This window comes from Simochromis diagramma, unplaced genomic scaffold, assembly GCF_900408965.1.
Source record: "Simochromis diagramma unplaced genomic scaffold, fSimDia1.1 OVJJ01000630.1, whole genome shotgun sequence".
Lineage (NCBI taxonomy): Eukaryota > Metazoa > Chordata > Actinopteri > Cichliformes > Cichlidae > Simochromis > Simochromis diagramma.
In genome coordinates this window covers 1,223,074-1,241,625 of record NW_024386927.1, presented here as the reverse complement: position 1 = coordinate 1,241,625, position 18,552 = coordinate 1,223,074, and the positions used below count along the sequence as shown (strand labels likewise).

Sequence of the window (18,552 nt, the reverse complement as noted above, 5' to 3'; positions counted from 1 at the left end):
TCAGCGAAACTTAAATTGTACACTTGTTGATATAAACCTTTGTAGTGATGTCATGTTTATTTTTGGCTGGATTTAACTGAAGTCAAAGCCCTGTTTACACGATATATAGTGTTTGTATAATAAGAAATGAATCATTTTATGGTAACAACTTCAGATGTAGACTTGTGAGAATGATGGCCAATAAACAGAAAAGTCATTAGATCCTATTTACCTTGGCCTGACATGTGGGCAATTTTAAATAAACCAACTACAGTCCTCATGTTGCATCGACATGTGTTGCAGTATATCATGTAGCACGTAATATAAAAAAGAGATACAAAAATAGTGGCTCCTGGGTCTTCTCGTTGCAGTGCGGGTACCATATTTCAAGCTTAATGCCTAAATAATTAGCATCATTTTACCCGTCTATCAACTCCACTCCAGCCTCGTCAGACATACCAACGAAGGAGGCGTGGCCTTTGTTGCCTCATTATTGCCACATTTTAAAAATTATAATAAGTTATCAAATGATGAACATCGGGAACAGAGAATGTCTGCTTAAAGGAAGCGCGCGCACACATACACAGCGCACAAACGTTCACAGCTGTTCTAGTGTGTGTGTTCAGGCAGATGAATCAGTGCTTTGTGGTCGTGTCGCAGGGGAATAGAGGCCACCCTGCTGGCTGCTACTGCCGATGCCGTTCTTAAACATAGCAGTGAAGCCTCCCGCTCAAACACCGCTCAATTCAAAGTTTATGCAAACAGTGCACATAATCAGCATCTGTTTTTCTTTGCTGGACACAGATACAAAGGATGGTCGGTATCTTCTTATATAGGAAGCCATGACTGAAAATCCTTAAATGCCTCACAGCACATTTTTACCACATGATAATTATTGTTTTTCATCGATACAGTTTCAAAATGTGCATAACATGTGAGTGGGCCGTTCTCCTAACGTCCTTCGTGTCACCTTCACGTCACTGCTGATACGATCAGGTGCCTCCTCAAATAGATCTTTCCTGGAGTTCCAGCACGCCCCTGCCGGCGTGTGGATGTGTAAGTGAGGGTCTGTGTGAGTGTGAGCGAGTGGGTGCGCAGAGGCGTGGTCCGTTGCGTTGCACGTTGCTAAGAGCAAATTTGGCATATAAGCGCAAAATGCGCAGCAGTCCCGTGCAGCCCGCTGCTAACGGTATCCAACAGGTACCTGAACACACGTGTGAGCTCTCTGTCCTGAGTGGATGTTGCAGAGTTGTAGACCGGACTGCTTGCGCTCAATCCGTGTGATGGATGGATTTAAAGGCTCCTTGGATTGGAAAACTGTCATTATCCAGTGAACGACAGACGGCTTAACTCTAGGAATATTACACCTGGGAGAAAGGTTGGCGCAATTTAGAGGTACACTGGCACTACACTTAGCTATTTTAAAAAAACACTTTTTATTTATATTCCCATGGCAGAGAATACCTAGAGAATATGTGTTTATTATTCTTTAGTACTTCTCTTCTTATGTTAAAATATGTTATCTAAATAAACAGTTAATATTTTTTTCTTTTGGGTATATTAGCACATGCAGTAGTACTGTAACTTTTTAGTAATGGGAATCCCATTAATAAGTAAAGGAATGTTATTAATAGGAGCTGTGATATAAGAGCTAAAACAAACATTTTGATTGAGCCCTCAGGCTTTGCTCTCACAGTCTGAGGCAGGCTAATAACCTGCACTGTCTGTCCTGCAGTATTCCTCGCAGCATCAGTGTTTTCCCCATCATGAGGAGGTCTATTGTTTTCCCTGGCTTGCTGAGAGTAGCGATCTTGTTCCTTTGCCTGAACACAACCATCCAGGCCCTGGCCCTCACCAACTCCACCCGGCTCGAGTCCATCCTGAACAAGTATACAAACAAAGATGAGGAGTGGTGGAGGGCCAAGCCTAGAGGGAGGAGGGCCATCAGCGAGGGAGACATGCACCTCATCCTGGACCTGCACAACAAACTGCGGGGTCAGGTCTACCCTCCTGCTTCCAACATGGAGTACATGGTGAGCACCGAGGACACAGCTATCTGTAGGCCAAGTGCACTGTGGAATATTTAACAGTTCTTTCTACTGCTTAAAAGGATAAATAGTACTAATATTAATTACACTTTGAAGTTAGAACTCTCTCATGAATATGGGGTCGTGATTAAATTTAGTACTGATAACAAGCATGCTGTCCCTCCTTACAGTAATCGCTAATGAAAGAAATGTGGTTACGTTTTGGATTTGTAAATGTGTCAATATGCTGTGTGATGTATGACAGGACATTAAGGTAGACTGCAATTAAACTTTTCATTGTTGCTTTTCTGAAGCTAAAAACTCCATAGCTCTATAGCTTACGTTTATAGCTTGATAGTCTATGTAGATTTATTTCTTACCTTCTTGATAAGTGCAGTGGTTCAGTTCAATTTTATTTAAATCCCAACAACAGTTGCCTCAAGGCTCTTTTTATTGTAAGGTAGACCCTGCAATAATGCATACAGAAAAAACCCTAACAATGAGCCCCTATGAGCAAGCACTTTGGCGACAGTGGGAAGGAAAAACTCCTGTTTAACAGGAAGAAACCTCCAGCAGAACCAGGCTCAGGAGGCGCAGCCATCTGCTGCGACCGGTTGAGAGAAGACAGGACGAAGACCCTCTGTGAGAGAGGGAGAGATTAATAACACCTAATGATTAAATGCAGAGGGCTGTAGTGGTGATTATCTCTATCTGTTAAGTATTAAGGCTTTGTTGACCTTTCAGATAACTTCCTACTTGTCTGAAAGGTCAGCTTTCAGCTAGTTTTAGTCACTTAACTGTACAACATAACTGTTCAACCTGATATGATGGCAAAGCGTGTAATAGACGCACCAGTCCACCATGTAGACTTCATGCTTTGGCTCTCCAAAACATGAAATGAATGCAGAAGTTGCAGTAGCAGCAGAGGAAGATATTTTATTTCAAGCCAACACGAAAATAATCATCATTTACATTTATATGTATATAGATGTTAGCCTCCCAGCTTTATAGTAAGGACTCATACATTTGTTACGCAGTACCAACTTTGTGGCTTTAAATATTTTATCTCTCCCTGCTGATAATGCAATTTCTGCATGCATGTATATTTCACGTTTTGAAGAAGCAAAGTGTGAAATGGACACAGTGGATTGGCATGTCTATTATACATTTTGCCGTGATACCAAGTCGAAGTGTTTTTGGTCTTCATAGTCTATAAGTTGTCTTTGTCTTTCCCATAAGTCTCTGACAAATGATATGGATTGCTGTGTGATTACTTTTACTAACATCCACTTCTAGAATCCTGTGCATCAGTTTTGTTGAGTGATATTCTTGTACAGATTTGCAGGTATGTGGGTATGTGTGATGCACCTGTACAGTTAGTCTGTGGATGGACATCACTAAGCAAGCTTGCTTGAGTTACATATAGTCTGTATTTACAAGTAGCACACCTTATAAATGATGCATCTTTATAGAATAGATTAGAAGCAAGGTCTCTTTCCAGCTATTCTTTCTAGTTACACTGAAGTGTTTTTCATAAAAAGGCACTTTCCTGACTCTGCCAGCTAAAGACATCAGATTAGGGAATGAAAGAGAGAAAACGAGCTCTGCAGGCCAAAGCCACCGTCTGGCTTGCTCCACCTCCTGTCTCCTGTTTGCCCGCCCTTGCTGACCCTGGCCCAGGTCCAGCTCTCACCCCCGCAGTGTTTTCCTGCCCTCTACCTCAACTATCCTGCCCTCCCTCCCTCCTCTTCCTACTGAGCCTCTCCTTGCTCTATCCCTCCATTTCTCCTCTTGCTGAGTCTTTTTCTCAGTCCTACTCACTTGATCGTCAGCCTCACAAGTTTTCTCTCAGGCTTTTCTTTAGCATCCTCCACTTTGTCTCACAAACCCATCACTAGGGATGGGTATCGTTTAGGTTTTATCCGATACCGGTGCCAAATCGGTACTTTTGAAACGGTGCCGGTGCTTAAACGGTGCTCAAACCGGTGCTTAAAGAATGGAGAACACAAAATTGGTCCAAAAACCTCTCATGTTCAGCTGGTTTTTGTAAAAAGATAACAATGTTAGCCTTTTCTGCAACTATAGGGGCATATATGGTATCACTCTTGGCTGGAAGCAGTGCTTAAACAATGGAAAAAACACAAACTTTGTCCAAAAACCTCTCATGTTTAACTGTTTCCCTCTTTTTCTTTGGTCATTTTAGCCTTTTTGGCCAGGGTGAAGGGAGCATCTGCCATGAAACAAGAAGACAGCCGCATGTAGCTATGATGATGTTTGCTAGTTCACCTTACATGCATTAATGTAATAACGTGGTTAGCCTACTCAACGTAAATTGCACCCGAACAACATTAAGCTACTCACGCAGAGAAGAACGGCTGCTGCTGCATCATCATCACTACATCACTACACTGGCAGGGCTAGGAGCCAGGACTCTCCTCTTCGTGTTTTTGGGGGGATGTTGCTAACTCCGGGTCCGATAACAGGCACCACACCCGCAGTAGATGTGCTCGGTGTGAGGTCTCGCAGCAAGCTATCAAATACGGCGCATTTCTCGGCTTTTAACAAAAAACGCTATGCGTCGCCAGGTGTTTCATCGGATTTGAGGTGTTACCTCCTTTGACAGTATCACAGTATCAGCTTAAAGCACTTGTTGCAGGCTGCTGAGTTTGCATCTTTTGCTGTGAAGTACAGCCAGACTTTTGACCGCTTCGCCTTGGGCATTTTAATCTGTAGCTCTGCTCTAAAAAAACGTACGTACCTGGACCCGCCTACTATCCTCGGAAACGTAAAATGATTGGCTAGAAGTGTATCACAGCTCAGGAAAAAAAAGCACCGAAATAAAGCACCGAAATGTGCGCTGCTTTTCGGTCTGGTTACTACCGTTTATGTCAGAACCGGTGCCATCGTGGCACCGGACACCGGTACCCATCCCTACCCATCACCTCCTCTTTCTTTCATCGCACCTCACGCAATCCCAAGCCAGTATTAGTTTTTATTTGAGCCTTCGCATATCTCATAGTGCACGGTGGTGCCAGTGTACACTATTTTGCCAAAAGTATTTACTCATCCGTCTTCACACGCTTTCGAAGGGTTAAGGTTAGGGTTTAATATCATGTCGGCCCACCCTTTGCAGCTATAAATGCTTCAACTCTTCTTGGAAGGCTTCATCTCAAAGGTGTTGAGGTCAAAATTCTGTGCAGGCCAGTCAGGTTCTTCCACACCAAACCCACTCCTCCATGTCTTTATGGACCTTGTTTTGTGCACTGGTGTGCAGTCATGTTGGAACAGGACAGGGTCATCCCCAAGCTGTTCCCATGAAGCTAGGAGCAAAATGTCTTGGTACGCTGAAGCATTAAGAGTTTCTTTAAGGAGGTGAGCCCACCTTCTGAAAAACAACCCCACACCATAATCCCTGTCCACCAAACTCTCCACTTGACTCAGCTCGCTTAGCCAAGTATTGTCTCCTAGCAACCGCCAAACTGAGACTCATCCATCAAATTGCCAAATGGAAGAGCATGTTTTGCCACTCCAGAGAACAAGCTTCCACTGCTCTACAGTCCAGTAGCGACATGCTTTACATCACTGCATCAAACACTTTGTATTGTGCTTGGTCATGTCAGGCTTGGACGCTGCTGCTTGGTCATGGTGACCCATTCCATGAAGCTCTCCGTGCACTGTTGGTGAGTTAATCTGAAGGCCACGTTAAGTTTGGAGGTCTGTGGCGATTGACTGCAGAACGTTGGTGACCCCTGCGCACTGTGCCTCAACATCCACTGGACCTGCTCTGTGTCTTTTAGTTGGCCTACCACTTAGAGAGTGACTGGAATATCTGAATTCAGTGAATGTGATGAGTGAAAGGAAACTTTTGGCGATACAGTGAATGTTTTATGTGGACTAATCCAATGTTTCTTTAGCAGTGGATATTGTTACTTGTGGTGATGTCGTTATAAGAAAGAGGACTGATGAAAGCCAAGTATTTAGTTTTTCAACTGCAGGATTTTGGTGCTTTTTTGAAACTTCCTAAACGTTCCCCCAATCAAAGAGACTTTATATAGTAGGTTGTATAACAAGCATTTACACATACTGCTACACATACCTTTCAATAGAAAAGGATCTATTTTTGTTTTCTTCTTCAGTAATATTCTCTGCAGCAGTATTCTTTCTCCCAAATGTACTGCTGTAAGAATGCAGATCTTGCACTTGCACTCTGTTGCAGAGGTGGTGCTGGCCAATGTCTGGAAATGGGGCTGTAGCTGAGAAGCTTAATGCTCTTTGGAATGCAAAAGAAGACTGCTCATTTTTACGGTGACCTTTCTCCAAAGGCCAGCAGTCTATCTTCTTCTCTGCTGGATAATCAAGGAGGAAAATAACAAATGGAGAGAATAATGAAGCGACACAGACCATTACTCTCTGCGGCAGAAAACAGAAAAGGTCGAGATTTGTGCGTTGTTGATGTCTAAGATCAATGCAGGGCAGAAGTGCCTGATAGTCAAAATTTCCCAGACCTCCTACAGCTTGTCTCATTCAGTGTTATGTGTTTGTTAACCATTAAATAAAAGTATTTATTTTTTAGGTTTAAATGATCTAAGAGAATCTTTTCATTTTTGTAAATTAGTACCTTATTTCCATCTGTGCACTGTGGCTGTGAGAAGACAACAATGTGGCACTGGCAGCCAAATATGTGGAGACTGCATTCTGCTGTTACATTAATGGTACAGATGAAAAAAGTCGTGGAACCCTTACACCTCACTGAAACAATGCTCTATTTTTCTAAAATCATTGCAGTATAAAGCTTGTCTATCAGAGCTGCGTGCCTGCGCTGTTCCACACACGTGTATGGAACAAAGAAGTTTCATCTACAAAACTCAACAATATTGGTCCTCCTTACAAGAAGTGATAAACAGGAGAAAAGCTCCTTAATGGGGACAGAAGGATAGTTCAAATAGTGCAAAGAGTATGAAGGGAAACATTAAAGCATGTACAAGTTTGAGATCAAGATACAACAGTATCTGAGCACACCATATGTTGCTCTCTCTTAAATCACCGGTCAAATTAAACTAAATGAAGCATTGTGGGATCATTTTGACGGAACAAAAGGTAGACAACCTTCTAAGAAGAGCTTTATAATCTCCTTTAAGCCTAGTAAACTATTCCAAAAACTATTTGAAGGAATTACAAGAAGAGCATTGAAGCTGTGTTAAAGAATAAAAGGGCAAACCTAATATTTATTTTTCAAGTTTGTACAATTCTGAAAAGCCAGTCAAATGAAGATTCTTGCCTTATATATTGTATTTTTATTTGTTTTTGCACATTTCAATAAATCACTGGGTTTATCCCCGGGGCCTACTCGGGACATGGAGAGATTATATTTGTCAGCTGGCTTGCAAACGATTAGGTTTCCCACCCCTCCACCCCCATTATATCTGCAGGAGGTGGCCAGGTTAGGGAAGTGTGGGCTTCTCTGCTGGTTGGCTGGGTGGATAGATGGTGCTGCATCTATCTCTCATTTTCTAGTTAAAAAACAAAACGAGGTGGCTAACGACTTTTGTGCATTATTGCATATCATGTCTTATCACACATTACTGCAACATGCTCTCAACATGGAGTTTTAATATTGTATGAATACAATATGAATACTTAATTTGAACTGAAAATACATGAGAATTCTAACATTTACAACATCATGTTAAGAAAACTTTGAAAACGATGCCACACAGGTAATATTAAAGAATTCTCTATGTTGTATATCTATCAGCCAAAGCTGGACTGTTCCCAAAAATCTCCAGTCCAAATATCACTTTTCCACTCAGGCATGAACAACAACTAGCACTACAATGTGCAACAGTGTGTTAGCCTTAGCCTAAACATATGGAACGTATTATGGTGGTCAAAGCAGTTACAACTCAACACTTAAACATTATCCTATTAGTTTTGACGCGCGATAGCTCTAATGCAACTAAACAGTATGCCAGCAGACTGCACACTGCACCTATTCTTCTCCCTCCCCAACAGAGTCAACAGTAAATTAACTTTGCCGCGACATTAAAATTGCGCAGCCCCCAGTCTGCTCTCTTTAAAATAAGAGGTATGGGAGTACGTTTCAGGTATTTTCAGCTGATTTTCTTAAGCTTCTCTGGAAAAGATGGCATCAGTCCTTAAAACAAAAAGTCTCTGTGCTCCTGTGTTTGTTAGTTACTTTTTTTTTTTTTTTGGGGGGGGGGGGGGTCTTTGCTTTTTCTAACTCTCAGATTGTTTTATGAGGCCAGAACTTACTGGAAACAAGCTGAAACAACCGCACTGAATAGTAGCACAAAGCTGTCAGTTGATGTGGTGGTCTCTCATGTGTGTGTCTGTGTGTGTTAGAGAGTGTATAGGCCTCGTTTTGACCATATGGTGTCAAATTTGCAAGAGGCATGCATACAGCCACAGTGCTTTCAAGTAAAGACCAGGTCAATGTTGGAGGTGAAATGAAATAACACTTCACATGAAGTTTGTGTGGTTACTTTTAGATCTTTTTTTTTATGGCAGCCTCAAATCTCAAAAAATGGGCCCTTTTGAAAAGTGTAAATCATTTAATGCAATGATTTACAAATGTCATAAAGCCGTATTTTATTCACAATTGAGCATAGAAATATATCAAATGGTTGAACCGAAGAAAGAAGTATTTGATCATTTTTAATTTGATAACAGCAACATATCTCCAAAAAGTGGGACAGGTCAAGAAAAGGCTGGAAAATTTAAGTGGTACTTAAGAAAACTGCTGGAGAACATTGTGTAACTAATTATGTCATGAAACTGCTGTGTGGCAAGCAGTGTGTCCACCCAAATGCAAGACTTGGAAGGCAGGAATGAATTAAAAAAGCAGCTTTACTGCTCTTACGTGCAAGGCTACATAGTATTCCTGACTGCAGAGCAGGACCAGGGACACAGATAACTAGAAAACATGAATCAGGGAAACATACAGCCAGAATGCAAGAGTAGAATCAGGACAATAAAAATCGAGAGGAAACTGGTGGGAAACACAGCAGAAACAAATCAGGACTAACAAGAGAGGGAAAGGCAGACAAGAGACTATCAAAATAAAACAGGAAATACAATTAACTCTGAGACAGAATTAAACGTGCAAACTTGACAAACACTAAAGACGGACACAGAGACAAGACTGGAGGAAGAGAAGGGAACACAAAAGAGAACTTAGAAACATGTCATCAACAAAACAAGGGGCTAAAGGCATGAAATAACAAAAAGTCATAAATACAGGGACTTTAAAATCAAACCACTAACAGGAGACTATAAACCCAGAACATAATTTCCTTCTCAAATCCCCCCCAAAATGTAAATCCATGTAAATTAGGCTGCAGGAAATGGAAAACCTCTGTGGTCAGATGAAACACATATTACGTTATTTCTTTCAAATCATAATAGCAATAAAATATTAGCTGCCCTAACTTTAAAAGGAAAACTTCTAAGTACATTTTTTTCAAATGCGGTAACGTTTTTATCCAACAACCTGTCTGTGTGTGTGTGTGTGTGTGTGTGTGTGTGTGTGTGTGTGTGTGTGTTTCTTGAAATCTTTGTGGTGAAAAATGCGTGTGCTCCTCAGGTATGGGATTACGAGTTGGAGAGAAGTGCAGAGCACTGGGCTCACACCTGCAGATGGGAACATGGACCGAGTCACATGCTGACACAAATAGGCCAAAACCTCGGAGCACACTGGGGCAGGTGCGTGCAGGGAAGTGTAGCAATTAAAATATTCTGTCCTTTCTGTGTCACATGTTTGACAGCTCTGATTTGACGTATCTTTGTCTCCAATACAGTGTATTTAAAGTTAAATGTACACTTTTAAATGCAGTTTAACAGCTCACATCGTAACCCTCCAGTGCTAAAAAGTGGTAAAGTAGAATCAGTTCTGTCTTGACATCTGTAAACAATTTCCTACTCAGTTTATTCAGTCATTTATTTTGGGTCATAATGAATAAAAATTGAAATCTGTTTGTAAACCTCTGTAAATTTTATTTAAGACAGGAGGATGTTCATTAGCTAATGACTTGGGATTGACCAGCTTTAAGCCAATCAGGTGGTTTCAGTCAGACCCCCAATGTCAAACCAAGAAATCTTTCATCTCAAGTTCAGAACGGACTTCAGGAGTGGATGACGTGACAGTAGCTTCATCCATCTATTATACTTTTAACACTTTTTCTATCACATCAGGGACCGGCCCCCAACCTACCATGTCCAGGCCTGGTATGATGAGGTGAGGTATTATAGCTATCCCTACGCCCAGGAGTGCAACCCACACTGTCCATTCAGGTGTTCGGGACCTGTTTGTACTCATTATACTCAGGTAATTGTCTTAGAAGTTATACAGTCACTAGTGATCATATGTTTCTTTTATTTAACAAAATCATATTTACTGGTATAAAAATATCTGGGATATCAAAAGTTCTTCTATTTAATTGCAATTACAATTTGAGGAATGAGCTAAATTTAACCAAGAAAATTTGTGCAACCAGGTTGTTTATTTGCTTTAAAATGAATATTTATTTATAACTACTCACAAAACTGAGTAAAATATGACATTATATAACTGTGAATGCGTACTACAACCCATAATTACCACTGCCTTTTCTGTTACATGATACAACTCTGTTCACATCGTCTGTTTTTGTGTGTGTGTTTTGTTTTTTGTTTAGTTGGTGTGGGCGACCAGTAATCGCATTGGCTGTGCCATCAACGTGTGTTACAACATGAATGTGTGGGGAATGATCTGGGCCAAAGCAGTCTATCTGGTCTGCAACTACTCCCCGCCGTAAGTTTTCACCCAGGACATGAACACATTAGAAAATGTTTCCATGTTGCTTCAGTGAAAGAAGAGAGGAGTCAGAGGTAAACATCATCATTTTTAATGAGTGAGTCGCTCACGACACAGGTCTGTCATCAGCAATCACAAAAATGATTAAGCAATAACAGAAATTTGCAAAGGCCAGAAGGCATGCAGTTACTTTATTTGATTTTTGTTCCTACTGCTTACATATTTTAATTTCTTTACATGGAAGAAAAGCTAAGAAATATACAACAAAAGGTTCTGCACTTCCTGGCAGGTTACAACTGTGATAAAAAATCAGTATTATCATTTCTTTTGTTTGTTTTTGTTTTTTTTCCAGGGGCAACTGGTGGGGTCATGCTCCATACAAATATGGGACTCCCTGCTCTGCTTGTCCAGCGAGCTATGGTGGGGGATGCAGGGACAACCTCTGCTATAAACGTGGGTTATTGCCTATTTATTTTTGTACATAATTCATGTGTTGTTGTTAAAAGACCTCAGCCTCCTGAGGAAGTACAGTCGGCTTTGGGCTTTTTTATACAGGTGATGTGTGTTGCATGACCAGTCCAGCTTGTTGTCCACCCACAGCCCGAGGTACTTGTATGTGTTGACCACCTCCACCTCCTCTCCCTCTGTCTGAACTGGCAGTGGACCTGGTCTGGACCCCCCGAAGTCCACAACCAGTTCCTTGGTCTTTAAGGTGTTGAGTTGCAGGTGGTTTATGTGACGAAATTCCTCACCAGACTTCTGTACTCCTCTTCCTGATCATCCCAGATACACCCCATGATGGCCGTGTCGTCTGCAAACTTCTGAATGTGGCATAATTCAGAGTTGTAGCAGAAGTCAGAGGTGTACAGGGTGAAGAGCAGAGATGGGCAGTAACGCGTTACAATCCGATTACTTTTTTCAAGTAACGAGTAAAGTAAGGGATTACTATTGCAAAAACGGTAATTAGATTACCGTTACTTTCCCGTAGGAACGCTGCGTTACTAAAACCGTGATTTTTTTGCAAGAATATCTCATGACAGTGACGTAAGCGAGTGCGACGTTCGTGACAACAGCTGTCTGCAGATCAACAATGGATCATATATCGATTGTGGGAGAGAGTATGAGCGTGCAGCGTTTAAAGCATGGAAGTACTGACCTTACTTTGAGTTTGATTCCATAAAAAGTGACAAAAACATTAGCGTCCGCTGTTCACTGCGTAGGAAGAAAACTTCTTTTTACAGCAAAAAAAACCCCCTAAACTTCCGAGCAAGCACCGAGTAGCTACGACGTAATGGGAAATTCACAGAGAAACTGCCGTATCCTTCCACTGACTGCTGCGGCACACCTGCACCAGGGTAAACCTCCGCCTACCTACTCCTGCTTTACAGGTGAAAATAGAGCAACAGGACTGCTAGTCTTTGACTTTATTTATTTTCTGCTGTGTTTTACTTGCATCTATTTGAAAGACTGAGTGTAAACACAAAAACTATTTTATTTTATGTGCTGGAATGTGCAGAAAATAGGTTTAAATGTTAAACTAATTTCTTCCAGTCACAGAATGTTGCATATAATTACATTTTTACTTGATGCATAAAGTTAAAAGATTAAAACTAATAAAACAAGTTTTAAAAAGAGACTTTTCCATTTGATTCCATTTTGTATGATGGATTATGTAGAAAAAGTAGAATTGGGCTGAAAGATCTATCGCTTTATCACCTCTTCAGGTTGTAAATCGTGTTTTTAAAAAGTAACTAAGTAACTAAGTAATTAATTACTTTTAAAAATAAGTAATCAGTAAAGTAATGGGATTATTTTTTTGGGGAAGTAATCAGTAATTAGTTACTGATTACTTTTTTCAAGTAACTTGACCAACACTGGTGAAGAGAAGAGGGGACAGCACAGTTCCCTGTGGTGCTCCTGTGCTGCTGACCACAGTGTCAGACGTGATGTCCTTCAGCCTGACGTACTGTGGTCTGTCAGTGAGGTAGTCGGAGATCCAAGCGACCAGGCAGGGGTCCACCTGCATCCTGTTTAGTTTCTCCTGGAGCAGACAGGGCCAGATGGTATTAAAGGCACTGGAAAAGTCAAGAAACAGGATCCTGACCGTGCCTTTTCCTGTCCTGGGCATGTTGTACCTGTGGTCGGAGGAGGTTGAGGAAGAGCCGCTCTAGAATCTTCATAAGATGTGACGTCAGTGCCACCGGTCGGAAGTCATTCAGCTCATCGGGCCGGTTCCTTTTGGGGACCGGGACGATGCAAGATGTCTTCCATAGGGCGGGCACTCTCCCCAGTCGCAGACTGAGATTGAAGACTCGTTGTAGCGGCTCCTCAAGTTCAGCAGCACACGCCTTTAGCATCCTAGGACATCCTACTACTACTAATACAATCAGAAAAGTGCACCAAAAAATTTATTCAGCTCCTAAAAATTGAATAACCGCAACGGACTGTGTTTTCAGACGGAGGTGTTGACAGGCGTCCGGCTCCTGAGATTGAGGAGACCAATTACATTGAACCCGAACCAGAACCAGTAAGAGACGGAGAGCCCCGACCCAGGGCCCAGGCACCAAGCACCTTGCCCAGTGACAACCTGGAAAGAGACATGGTTGTCAGCACAGAGCAGATGTGTAAGGATGAACTCCTATTACTATAGCTCCCTGAGTAACAGATATGAATACCATATTAATACTGACGAGTTTGTGTACTTAAGGCCAACAGGTGGACTGTGAGACCAAGCTGAGGGATCAGTGCAAGGGAACAACCTGTAACAGGTAGAAGATGATGTGTATAGATGAACTTATTATCATTAACACAGATGATTAGTAGAAACAGACTTGGCTTCAGTACCACTATGATCTTCACTTTACTGTGGTTTCTGTCCATAGATATGAGTGCCCACCCGGTTGCCTTGAAAGGCCTGGAAAAGTAGTTGGGACTGGATACTATGATATGGTAAAAACTCACAAGTAACAGCACTCGATGTATTCTTTCATTTATTATTATTTTGTATAAACCAATCTTTGCGTGATTGATCCAGCAATCCAGTGTGTGTGGAGCTGCGCTACACTTTGGTGTTATTGACAATGATGGAGGATGGATCGATGTGACCAGACTGGGCAGAAAACAACATTTCACCAAGTCATACAAGAATGGTATTCAATCCATTGGGTATGACTCGGCCTCTGTATTTATGTCTATTTATTAAGCTTCACACTTTGGCTGTTTAATTGTGATGGATGGCTATAATACATCAGGCTTACTGCCATTTGTGTCAACTTTACAGGAAAAACAGAAGTGCAAATTCTTTTAAAGTTGAGTCTGTGCCTGGTAAGAAGTTCATTTCTCATAGCCACAGAAATACTGTAGCACATTTGTTTTGCTGTGCTTTGTCAACTGTTTTTTTTTCCCAGTCAAGGCAGTAAGATGTGATACCACTGTGGCGCTTTTCTGTCCTTTCAAGAAACCTGTACGACACTGTCCCAGGTAACGTGTGTTGATTACAGCTATGACCTTTATGACCACCAAAGGTAAAAGTGGTGTCACTACTGTCACCTGTATACATACATTTTTGTGCATCTTTGAATTTCTGTCTTAACAACTGGTGCGTACTTTACCATTTATAGTTTTCTTCCTCTTTTCTTTTCTTTTTCAAAAACTGGTTTAAATTTGAGCTGATTAGTCAAGTTTTGTCTGGAAACAACAGGCTCTTTAACCTTACCTTAGCTCTGGCTTTCCCCAGGTTGTATTGTCCTAGGAACTGTTTGCGTGAGAGCCAAGCACGAGTTACTGGGACAAAATACTACTCAGATGTAAGTTTTTGCATTATTGTCCTCACTTTGGGTAACAATAGTAATTTGTTACTTAACTTATAAGATAAACCAGAAGACTTCACACTCAGATATCAAATGCATTGCATCTGTAAGGCCTGAAGTTAATGCAGCCTTAATTACTGTTGCAATTCAAACCTCTGCTCAGTTTTTAACAACACAAGCAGCTGCATTTGATAATGTGAACACACAGAGTGCCACAGTATAATGCTGATAGGTTAGAGGTGCTTTTCTGCCTAACGACTCATTGTCTTGGCCCATCCAGAAGTCGAGTATCTGCAGAGCGGCCATTCATGCTGGAGTGATCAAGAACGAGTCAGGAGGTTACCTTGATGTGATGCCAGTGGACAAGAAGAGGCATTATAGCGGCAGCTATCAGAATGGCATCACCTCAGAAAGGTAACATCTCATGCAAGCGTGGAATTTTATTGTGCGTATTTGATTGGCATGTAGAGAGATGTTTTGTTTTAAAGGTCCATGCTTTTCATGTAACGTGTCCTTTTTGCTTTTCCTCTTCCAGCCTAACAAACCCCACAGGAGGAAAAGCCTTCAGAGTGTTTGCAGTCATCTGAAAACCACTCAAAAGACAAAGTACCCTCAAATCCAGCTTCATCCACTTCAAATCCAGCAAACCTACTCATTATCAATTTACAACCTATAATTATGTACATTCCTACAGTGAGCACATCAGTGTTACTGATACTGTCACTAAAAGTGTAACTCAAGGCTTTGCTTCTATCTTTGGCCATGACTGAATCACTGTCCAGTAATAATGTAGCAAAGGATGTTTGGCAAATGATGTCTTCTGTCTCATATCTTTCCCTGAACATCTTGAGCTGACCATAGACATGATACCACGACAAGCTGTTTTTAGCTTTCAAAGCTGTGTTTAAAGCATCAGATTTATTACCTTTCCAGCAGCTTGACATTTTAAAAAGACTAAAATCAGCTGTGTTTGCTGACTAATTTAAAAAGCGCACGCATCACATCTATATAGAAAAAAGGAAGGTAAAACACTGTTTCAATTTAGTCAGTCCTAGGTGTGTATATGGAGGAACAAATTGGCCATATTAACATAATATAAGATAATGAAGTATAAAATGACAAAAAAATCCAAAACATATATATGTTATTACACATACTGTCTACAAATCTTAAATACAGAGTCCTTCAAATATGCAAAATGGGTTCCTCATGGCATAAATGTATCAGTTTATCACAATGCTGAAGTCATATTGTCAGTTTAACATGCACAGAAAGGAATTTTAAATAATGATACAATTTTGAATTAACATCAGAGAATCGTAGAGTTTACATAAAGACACAATACTTCGAGCAGCATTCATCACTGGCACAGAAATTATTATTCGTTTCGGTTTTCTGATACGTCTGGTTGGGGTCTCCAAATATTCTGTCTGGTTATAGTGTTAATATACACACTTAACATGGATATTACATATTTTTGTATATAATGTTGTAAATAATACTGAAAACACGCTTGCTATTCTCCTCTTTTTAATGTACAATTTAACAGCCATGCAAGTCAATGCACAGTAATTGCCACAACAGCTTCTGTATGCAGAACATGCATCTGCCCCTCAAGCTTTTATATTCGCCATAGAGTGAATATGTTGATATGACTGTAAATATTGTATGTGTGCATGTGTAACATATATTTTTATATTTTATTCTGCATTCCTAGCTCTTGGTTTTGTTTTGTTTTTTACATTTTTATAAGTGGACCTGGCTGGCCAGGAATGCGCATGGCATAATCTTAATTCCCAAAAATTCTTAAAAAGTATTAAAAATGTACAAAAGTATATATTGTGTCATTCTCTGACTTTATTAGAGACTTTTGTGCTTAAAAAACATTCAGCTTGAATGACTCAGCAACCTTGTAGTGTGTAAATCCTGCTAACCCCAAGTTAAATCTGCTCCTGGGTTTACATTGTATTACATTACACATGTTTTCAGTTCTTGCGCACATATGGTTGTGAACATGTGGCTGAGTGGCCACATTATTTTAATATCAGTCCCTTCAGCTTCCAGATAGCCTGAGGAATGCAGGCATTAACATTTCAACATCATCTCAAATTCAGCTGCTGAGAAAACTTGAGAGAAGTTTCTTTCTCGCAAATTGTGGGTGTTTCCGGGTACTGAAGGGAACACGGAGGAAGAGAAAAGTGCTTGTTTCAGTTCCAGCCAGTAGATCTTATCCACCGGTTGGCTTATGCATGTTTTAAACATAAGAAAAGCACTTACTGAAATACAGAATTAACAACAACCTGTCAATCTGACAGGTTTTGGTGAAAGAGGGTGTGTGCAAAAGAGAATAAACACATAAAATATTATTTTTGTTAATACTTTAAATTGTTTTGTGTTTTTTTTTTTAAAGTTAATTTTGGATTCATTTGAAGAATGAAAAGAGAAATCAAAAATATCCCATTTCCAAATGCCACAGAGGAAGTCTGGCATTTAGCTCGTGTTAAAGGTTTTATCTTTCGCTCGCGGTTCTTTATCATTTCTGGTTTTTAGAGTGTTTGATCTCAGCTCTGTGATGTCAATGTACTCATGCCCCCTCGCTGTGCTAGCAGCCACATGCACAAAGACCAACTTTGTGTTTTGTTGATCTCGATCGGTTCACTTCCCAGAGTGCATTTCCGCTCCTTCCTCTGGACTGGCGCTGGGTTTTAAGGCTCCGGCTGATAAGTCCCGGTCAGCAGCCTCTTAAAACATCTAAAAAGCAACACACACTGCACTCATATAGACAAAGATGCACAATTATATGAGGAAAACACGCAAAACACTGCTTTACAACAAAAGTTTTAAATCATGCACACAGACTGGGTACAACAGAACTGCTGCGAGCTGCACCTAGAAGTAGACATGACCTCTTTCAGAATGTATAATTACATGAAACAGCTATGAAGCAAGATTATAACCTGCTTACTGGGTTTGGTCCAGGTATCCTGGAGAGAAAAGCCAAGCATCACAGTGCTGTTAAAATTCACAGGACTCTGTTGCAGAGGTGGCCGCTGGTGTAGGACCTCGGTGAACTGCTCGAGTCGGTTACTCAGCTTGTCAGTCAAAAACAGGCCATTCAGTCAGTCATCCACTGTGCCAGTCAAATAGATGCTTATTTGGGTCAGACAAATAGCCACCGTTTAGCCAAACAGTCTATTAAGCAGTAGAGAGGCTTTTTAGACAGTCAACCAGACTGTCAGTTAAGCAAAGGTTGGACATCTGGTTCTTTAAAGCCAAGTGCATCATATTTGAAATATTTTCGAGATTTCAGACTCCTGCATCAGCGATGTGATACCCCCACCAAAAAGGAAAGAAATTGAACAAAAAAAATTAAACCCCCCAAAAATTAAATGATATGATTTTTTTACCTATTTGTTTTATTCAATAAATGGTTCAATAAATACTCAATTTTCCCCAAAAAAGGGTAATTTTCTGGCTATTACATCATGGTTCAGCCTTTAAAGGCCTACTATAGTGTTTAGAAATGTTTAGGGAGCATTCAGTATGAAGTGGCAAACATTTCAGCCAACTCACACACATTAACTTCACTGCATTTGTACATGTCTAACATAATATGTAGAGTACCAATATATAAAGAGGGATCATTTTGCTTTCTCAGTGTAATTAGAACCAATCGGTGTTTGAGTTACTGCCAAAAACAAACAAAAACTGTCTGACTGCTTCACTGTAAGAAGTCATCTATAGAATCTACCCAATAAATCTGAGGTAACAGTTTGCATTGACTTTTTTGGGGGTAGATTTAGTTCAATATATTGGGTATAAAATAACTTCAATAAAAAGCTATGAAATACTTAATTAAATTGGGTAAAATTTACCCCATATTTATGTATACATTCAACAGCTACTTACTCATTGAAATTAGGTA

The 18,552-nt window shown here is 40.6% G+C and overlaps 1 protein-coding gene across 2 annotated transcripts; it reads left to right on the top strand.

The window, feature by feature from the left end:
• Positions 1-606: 606 nt before the first annotated feature.
• Positions 607-17,466, top strand: LOC120736732 (cysteine-rich secretory protein LCCL domain-containing 1-like). 2 transcript variants are annotated; one of them, XM_040037021.1, is made up of 15 exons: positions 607-1,357; positions 1,715-2,012; positions 9,610-9,728; positions 10,218-10,350; positions 10,700-10,815; positions 11,171-11,271; positions 13,275-13,442; positions 13,526-13,586; positions 13,701-13,767; positions 13,853-13,983; positions 14,099-14,142; positions 14,226-14,298; positions 14,555-14,624; positions 14,908-15,041; positions 15,163-17,466. In XM_040037021.1, the coding sequence occupies exons 2-15, from the start codon at positions 1,746-1,748 to the stop codon at positions 15,212-15,214; spliced, it is 1,536 nt and encodes a 511-aa protein (XP_039892955.1). In that variant the 5' UTR covers positions 607-1,357; positions 1,715-1,745; the 3' UTR covers positions 15,215-17,466. The 2 variants fall into 2 exon arrangements, with proteins under 2 accessions (XP_039892955.1, XP_039892954.1); XM_040037020.1 differs by having other exon boundaries at positions 608-1,374.
• The last annotated feature ends 1,086 nt before the right edge of the window (positions 17,467-18,552 follow it).